The sequence below is a fragment of the Mustela nigripes genome, chromosome 1, assembly GCF_022355385.1.
Source record: "Mustela nigripes isolate SB6536 chromosome 1, MUSNIG.SB6536, whole genome shotgun sequence".
In the NCBI taxonomy this organism is placed as follows: domain Eukaryota; kingdom Metazoa; phylum Chordata; class Mammalia; order Carnivora; family Mustelidae; genus Mustela; species Mustela nigripes.
Window position 1 is genome coordinate 110508057 of NC_081557.1, and position 8393 is coordinate 110516449.

At 46.7% G+C, this 8393-nt stretch overlaps 1 protein-coding gene across 1 annotated transcript; it reads right to left on the bottom strand.

Moving 5' to 3' along the window:
* Nucleotides 1-335: 335 nt before the first annotated feature.
* Nucleotides 336-6056, bottom strand: NEFL (neurofilament light chain). The gene is made up of 4 exons (XM_059371986.1): nucleotides 4912-6056; nucleotides 3603-3727; nucleotides 2818-3137; nucleotides 336-2255 (listed from the first exon to the last, which is right to left on the bottom strand). Exons 1-4 carry the CDS (start codon nucleotides 5956-5958, stop codon nucleotides 2113-2115), a joined length of 1635 nt encoding a protein of 544 aa, XP_059227969.1. The 5' UTR covers nucleotides 5959-6056; the 3' UTR covers nucleotides 336-2112.
* Nucleotides 6057-8393: the final 2337 nt, after the last annotated feature.

The following is an 8393-nucleotide window of genomic DNA, read 5'->3' on the forward strand; positions in this document are numbered from 1 at the left end:
GAAGACACTAGTAGACACTAGTAGACTGGAAGGTTCCTAGGGTGGTGTCAGGGTAAATGGAGAAGTGTGGATGGATAGATTCAAGATACATAGGCAATAAAATCAGTAAAACTTGGTTAGATTAAACCAGAGGAACTGAGGAGAGGAAATGGGAAGCATGAGGTCATGCCTGTCCAGTCTCTGGTTTGCAGAATTGGCTGACTAGGGAATGCTGTCGTCAACTGGGAGAGGGGATACTGAAACAGAACTGGAGATGTGGGGGAGGCAGAAGAGACAGAGCTACCGAGCTAGGTCCCACATGTAAGGAAATGTTTTTAAAGACTTCAAGTCCATTTAGTTTAGGGGGTTTTTTTTAGTATTTTATTATGGCACACAGGATAGTATATGGTACAGTGTTGTTACTTCAAGTAATTCTGAAACCAACCATTTCCATTTGGCTAAAGTTACTTTTTCTTTTTTTACATGTAATTCGTATCTTAGACTTCTCAGGTGTAGCATCCCATATTTAATGAACATAAACGTGAAAAGCTGGGTTTCTGAGGAGACTCATCTTTACAGAAGCCAATATACTAAGAATCTTCATAGTTCAAACTCACAGCATCATGATAAATAAATGACTTTACCTATTTGTGTGGTGACATATATTTAACTAGAAATAGGTAGTACGAAGAATCAGATAAACTTAAATGGGAGACCACTCTGCTTTCAGGTTAAATTCGCCAACTTTTTTTGAAAGTTGTCTGAAGAACAAAGGTTGAACGAATTAGCTGACAAAGCAATTATGTAAGAACAAAGGCAGAACAGCAGATAATCAGTAATTTCATCTACATTCCACATCAAGTGCAAGTGCAAGAGCTTTCATGACTTTACAGTGAACAGAGAGGATGAATGGGGTGTGTATCTGATGCAATGTCCAACCAGTTAGAGCTATCACTGAAATCCAAATATTTCCCAATAAAGACATGCAGAACAATGCAACATACAGGTATATAATCTCCTCCCTTTACTGACGGGTAACAATTTCATTATCTGTTATCTGTAGTTTTTAAAAAAATTTAAAGTGGGTAGCATTAAATGTCATTTACTTGAGGCAACAGAATCAAGCTACTAACACACCGACATGAGCTCAGGATTGCAGGCAACATGATGTTTGCAAGGGCAAATCATCTTTGATATTCTCACTCCCTCCATCCGAAATTACACATGGAAGAAAGATATTCCTTCTAATTATATCAATTGCTTGGATATCCACTTCTGCCCATGGTATTTGGATTATATTAAAATAATGTGGTTATAGTAACAGACGGGTGGGATTCATATTCTGGCCACATTGCATTATTAGGTCACCTATTTACCACAAAAGGTGTATTTTTCATATTACACCACTGCCTACAAGAAAGCCATTTCCAACATTACATAGTACCTTGTATGGGACAGAATATATTGCTAATAAAAGAAGAATCCCAGAGTCTCCCATTTACTCAAGTTTATTATCGGCAAAATTTTGGAGGGGAGAGATTTCATGACTGGTCATGACCTAAAGGTATCCCTCAGAATTACCAATTAGGGGGGAAAAATCCATTGTAATTGTTAAAACTGGGGACTTAAAATTTGGAGGTCGATAGTCCAGTTGGCTTCTACTGGTACTTTAAGATATTTTAATTAAGTCAACAACCACAGCAAGAAATGTCATTCAGTGTAACTTTATTTACCATTTATTGCACATGATTCGAGGTCTTTAATTTCTAACCACCAAAGGTTCAAAGGACTATTTGTACCATGAAGTTTAACATTAACATTAGTGAATTCGTTTATTCATTTTTTTTATTGTAAACATCTGAATTATTCACATTGCCATAGATCCTGAACTCATAAGCATGGACCATGCACAGGCTGGCAGCAAGCCAGGAAGCCACTCTGCAAGCAGACAGATGCTCTGCATAAGGAGGAAAGTCATAGCACAACACTGAATGTCCAACCTAAGTCATCTCTGAATTATACATATGTTGACTTCTTAATTCATATAGTATCTGCAACTCATCTGGTTGGTTGGTGATGGGGTTGACCTGATTTTGGGAGAATTCTTCCTGGAAGGCTTAAGGACAGAGGGGCTCAATCTTTCTTCTTAGTTGCTTGCTCCTCCCCAGCACCTTCGTCTTTTTTCTCCTCCTCCTCGGCTTCTTTGGTTTCTTCTCCTTCTTCTCCTTCACCTCCTTCCTCTTCCTCCTTTGCCTCTTCGGATTCTTCCTTGGCAGCTTTGACATAAAAAGGAAACGTGCAAGCTCCAAATCCAGGGCAAGTCATTCCAAACATTTCTGCTAAGGTTTGTGTGGAACCCCAACTGTCAGAAAGCTCCCCCCAACCTTCTCAGCTCCATTCCCCAACACTCATTCAACTGATGATGCCGGCCACTGAACTCAATGCTTTCTCAGAAGAAAGCCAAAAAGCAAACAATTATTTAAAAATAAATAAATAAATAAAATAAACTATTTTTGTTCTTAAGGTCACCCAACTGCTGGGACAAATGCATTTTTTTTTTAAGTTTAATAATAAGAATAAAAAGACAGCAAGAAGAGAATATTTTTGAAATGTTATCTTCAAAAAGCTACCAAGCTAAGCAGAGGGGACAGCCAATTTGAGAAACTGGGTACTTGTGAAAGGCTTGTGGAGTAATTAAAGGTATCAATTAAGATTCTAAAGTCATCTATGAAGAAAAGTTCCTTGGCACAAGCAAGGCTTCTCTTAGCCATCTCCTAACTAACAAACACCCATGCCCTGACTGCACTTGACCTTGTAGGAATTTCCTTTTTACCATACCTTCTTCCTCTTCAGCTCCTTCCTCTTCAGCAGCCTCTTCCTTCTCCTTCTCCTCCTCCTCGGCTTCTCCTTCAGAGGGGGGTTCGTCCTTGGCTTCCTCGGCCTTCGCAGCCTCGATGGTCTCCTCCACCTCGATCTGCTCCTCCTGGACGTGGCTGGTGTAGTAAGATGGGAAGGAGCGGGCAGACATCAAGTAGGAGCTGGTCTGTAACCCACCATAGGCAGATCGGCCAAAGACCTGAGAGCTCTGGGAGTAGCCGCTGGTTATGCTTCCAACGCTGGTGAAACTGAGTCGGGTCTCCTCACCTTCCAAGAGTTTCCTGGGAAGGCAGGGAAGGATGGGGTTAATGAGAAACACAGGAAGTGTGTTGAACAATTTGTCTGCTTTGAGCCCACCACTCATCCTCCTTCCCTAATGCCACCCCTAAAGGAAAAAGGAGAGCCAGAACAGGGCTGGGAATGATCAAAACTTCATGACTGGGGATATTGTGCCTGGCACCAGGAAAACAAAAACAAAAAAACAGAAAAACAAACTTAAAATAGCCCTATTTGATTTAAAATGTAATGAGAAACTAAGAATATGACGCTTTGCGACACAGAGTCAGATCTTCTGCATTTGTCTAAATACCTTCTCAACATTCTAAAAAACGTTTGCCTTCTTAGAAAAAGCCAAAAAGCGAACAATTATTTCAAAGGACTATTCTTCAAGGTTTCAGACTCAATATAAATAAAAGCTGATTTTCTTCCTAAGCCTGAATAACTCCTACCACCCACTCTGTCCTTACCTATAAGCTGCGATCTCAATGTCCAAAGCCATCTTCACGTTGAGGAGGTCTTGGTATTCTTTAAGGTATCGTGCCATTTCACTCTTTGTGGTTCTCAGTTCATTTTCTAATTTGTTGATTGTGTCCTATTGGAGGACAGGGGGAAAAAAAATCCAACCATAACTGTAATACAGCTGCAAAGGCCTAACCAACTTAACACCAAAGAGCACCCCTTAGATAAAATCTCCCCTAAAGCAAAGCCTTTTCTTTTTTAACCTCTCCTTCTTTGAATTACAAAAAAAAAAAAAAAAAAAAAAAATCCAGCTTTAAACAAAAAAAAGTTAATAAAAATGGATAAAAGACATTTTTTCTTTGAATTTCTACAGTCTAATAACCATAAAATACCTGCAAAAATTTTTAATTGATTACAAAAAACTTTGTTTCATAGTCATTAGTTAATTTTATCCAAGTCACATCTTATGAAAGGCTTGTGGAGTAATTAAAGGTATCAATTAAGATTCTAAAGTCATCTATGAAGAAAAGTTCCTTGGCACAAGCAAGGCTTCTCTTAGCCATGCAAGAAATTACTCCATTTACAAGAGTAGGAAGTAGCTAGATTAAAAAAATAGTAATAATTGTATCTAAAATATTTTGTATGTACCTATATAACTTTTTAGATTAAAAAATAGCAGTAACTGTACCAAAATATCTTCTATGTAATTGTGTTATTTTTTTTTTCTCCTCCCCAGAAAATGGAGAGTCTTAAAAAGAAATGTCATCTTGCAAACATCATCATCATCTGCTACAATTTTGACTGCATTCCTGTCTACCTAACGGCAAGGAGTGGTTGATAAAACTAGTCTTGAGTCTGCTGGATCACAGGTTTTATCCTTCAGAACCTCTCTGCTGTATTAATTAAGCAGATGGTCCAATCTGTACTGCAAAAGGACTTGTTAATAAAGGACTTTAGAGAGGCAGGCCAGGGGCAACGCCCAGTTCCCACCCCTTCACCCACCACACCCCACCTCACCCCACCCCACCCCACCACTGCAGGGCTGGGCAGCTTTAATGCGGATCTAGATTCTGCTGCACCAAGCACGTCCCCTCAGTCTGCAGTGGCGCCCCCACCCCCGCCCTCCAAGTGCCCCACCCCTCCCACCCCGTCGCAGGAGCCAAGTTCCACTCCCTAATAGCCTGCATGCGGATGCTCCATCTCCGGTCTCCACTTTCTGGGCGCGCCCTCAGCTCTCCACCCTCCCCCACTCCACCCCCACAACTTGCTCCAGCAGCTCCCTCCCCGCCCCCCACTGTGTTTTGCGGGGTGCCCTACCTGCATAGCACTGATATCGGCGTTCTGCTTGTCCTCCAGCTCCTGCAACTGCTTCTCCAGCGCTTCGTTCATGCCCCGACATGCTTCGATCTCCAGGGTCTTGGCCTTGAGCAGACGGCGGCTCTCGGACACCTCGTCCTTGGCTGCGCGCACCGCGTCGGTGTTCTTGGCGGCGCTCTCGGTCAGCACGGTGAAGCGGCTCTTGAACCACTCTTCGGCGTTCTGCATGTTCTTGGCAGCCAGCTTCTCGTACTGAGCACGGATGTCCTTGAGCGCGGCGGAGAGGTCGGGCTTGGAGGACACGTCCATCTCCACGGAGATCTGAGCGTACTGGATCTGAGCCTGCAGCTCGGCGATCTCCTCTTCGTGCACTTTCTTCAGAAAGGCGATTTCGTCCATCAGGCTGTCGATGCGTTTTTCGAGCTCGGCGCGGGCGAGAGCGGCCTCGTCGGCTCCTTTGCGCGCCTCCATCAGGCGGCCCTCGGCGTCCTCGCGGCTCAGCACCTCCTCTTCATAGCGCGCCTGCAGGTTGCGCAAAGTCTCCTCCAGCCCTTCGCGCTCGCCCTGGAGCGCCTGCTTCTCGTTGGTGGCGTCTTCCGCTGCCAGGCGCAGGTCGCGGATCTCCTGCTCGTACAGCGCCCGGAAGCGGGAGGGCTCGGAGTGCTTCTGGCGCAGCACCAGCAGCTCGGCTTCCAGCACCTTGTTCTGCTGCTCCAGCTCGTGCACGCGCTCGATGAAGCTGGCGAAGCGGTCGTTGAGGTCCTGCAGCTGCGCCTTCTCCTGGGTGCGGATCGACTTGAGGTCGTTGCTGATGGCGGCTACCTGGCTCAGGTCGAGGTTCTCGAGACTGGGCATCAAGGAGCTGGAGCTGGAGGAGTAGCTTCGGCGCACAGACAGCGAGGAGGAGACCGGCGCGGAGTAGCTGGAGTAAGCGGAGCGCGCGGTGCTGTAGCCGCTGCGCACGCTGGAGATGTGCACCCGGGGCGTCTCCACGTAGCGCCGCTTGTAGGAGGTCGAGTAGTACGGATCGTAGCTGAAGGAACTCATGGTGGCGGTCCGAGCCCCTCTGGCTCGCGGCGGAGATGGGGGCCTACAGAGAGAGAAGAACGAGGGAGAGAGGGAGAGGGGAAGGTGGATGGCTGTGTGCGGCTCGGCGCGGTCCTGCCACCCCTATTTATACGCGGGGAGCATTCTGACGCAGCCTGCGATCGATCACGGCGCGCCGGGCCAGTGGGGGCAGCGCGCTGCTGCAGCCAAGGGGAGGATTCTGCGCAAAAGGGAAGGCGGGGGCGAGAGACGAGCAGCTTCGGTGCTGCTGCGCTCCTCCTTTCCGCTTGTCCCCGAGGCCCGGATTTTTCCCTGCGACCCCTTACCCTTCACTCATTTCCTTCCCCAGCCCTTCCCCCCACATCATAGCTACTCCCTTGACCCAGTACCACGCGGACGCCGTGTCCCCAATAATAGGTTCTTCTCACTCCCCACTGGCACCTTAGATTTCTGTATCCCTAGTACCTCGGAGACACTCTCCCCCCAAACTCGCCCCTTCCCCACCCGGGGCCTCTGCCAGCATCCCCGTTGGGGGTGTAAGGTGCCAAGGCAGTGCCTCTAGGGCTTTCGAAATTAAAGTGAAAAGTTTAAGCTTGCGTGTATAAGGCCTGTATGGGAGCAAAGTTTTATATTTCGTTGTAGCTGTTTCTGGCACTTTCTTTTAAGTGTTCCTGGCACCTTTTTTCTAGTGATTTTTCTTTTTTCTTTAATGAGCTGCTTCTGCGCACTCAAACACACACGAAACTGCGGCACTGCAGGGGTTGGTTTTTGCATTTCTAACCCTTAGAGCAGTTAATATAAGCCTTTCAGTGTTCCTAGATTTTACCATTTATTTCTGGAGAATGAAGCCGCGGGTGTTTTTAGCATGTTGAGGCATGTAGGTGGGGGTGAGCGGGAGAGCCCAGAATGAGTTTGAAACTAACCCGGGGAGGGTCGGGGGTGGGAACCGCCTTGCAAAGGCAGCCTCGAGAGCTCTGCAGCCGGGTCCTCCAGACTGATCCACGCTGCCTGTGTCGTCTTCATCCAACAAAATCCCTGCTTGGACTCCACCAACTCCGACACACTAAAAGCCCCTTTCCATCTTCTGACCTCTTGTAGCGTCCAACCTGATGATTTCCACAAGCCAGGCAGGTGGCCGGTTGTCTGAGGGAAGCTGCTGCTGCCAGCCCGGAGAGCGCCGAGGGCGGTCTCCCGGGAGGAGAACTCAGATCCGAGACTTCTCTTTCTGGAGCGGACAGCGAATAGCCGCGCGATTCTTCCACCCGGTTCACTCTAATAATTAGATTACAGATACATTCAGACATCCATGGATTTTCTTTAGGAAGCAGCCGATACCCGAAACTGTGCACGCCCTGATGCACATTGATAGCATCCTGAGGTTTGCAGAACATTTCTAGGGAGTCCTGGCTTCCGGGGAGGATTGCAGAGATTTCCACGGGATAACTAAGATTTTTCTACACAAGCACTTAGTTCCTGTTTAATTTGTTTGAGGGGAGCCTTTGACGTACAACTTACTAATTTTTTTAATAGCAAACTAAGGGAAACCATGCTAACAGTTTTCCAACAGAAACGCCGCCGCCGCCACTTTTCCCGGGAGGCTGAGACGGTGAAGTGCTTGGAGCCGGTACCACACAGTTGCTCCCCCAAGTACTGCGCTCCTCGCCTGCCAAGAGTGTGGGATGAGACTTAACCTTTGGGGTTCTTTGCAGCTCTAAAAAAAAAAAAAAAAAAAAAAAAAAAACCTGCGTTTCTGATACCCCATGCCCTTGGTGGTAGAGAGAAAGACTGCATTAGAGTACTTGCATGGGGCTTCTAAACAACCTACTCTCAAATAATGCAACTTTAGAAACATGAACGTTTGTAGTTTAATCTACCAAGAGGTCCATCCACATCAATCATTCTAGGATTTAAAGGCTGAGCCGTTACTCTCTCTGGGGTTTGGCTTGGCTCTAACAGATATGTTAGGGCCCTTATTCTGATGACTTTCTATAGCCCACAGTCCTTGGCCTTCACATTCATAGGTGATCCAACAGTGGGAAAAGCTTCTCCGGGGAGAGGGAGGGGGTGAGGGAAAGAACCTAGATACATCATAGTTTTGCCTGGTCCCAATTACCCAGAGTGGCTGAAAAGTGGCAGAATGGATTTGTTTTACCGTGCCCCACAGAAGCCACACTGTGTCACACTCACTGTGTGTGAGGCTGCCTACAGACACCACACTCTTAGGTATTCATGAATTCATTTTCTTTCTGCCAGCGCCCTTCCCTCTGAGTTTCAGGTCACTCTCCGAGATCTTAAGTCCATCAGCGTTTTTGCCAAAGCTCCTGGCTGAAGCCTTTGACTGCGGAGGACGAATGCTGCCCCAAGAGCAAGGAGGCAGCCGATGGATGACAGATGCTTCAGTGCCCCTGGAATGCCTTGTAGGGAAGAAACCTGTG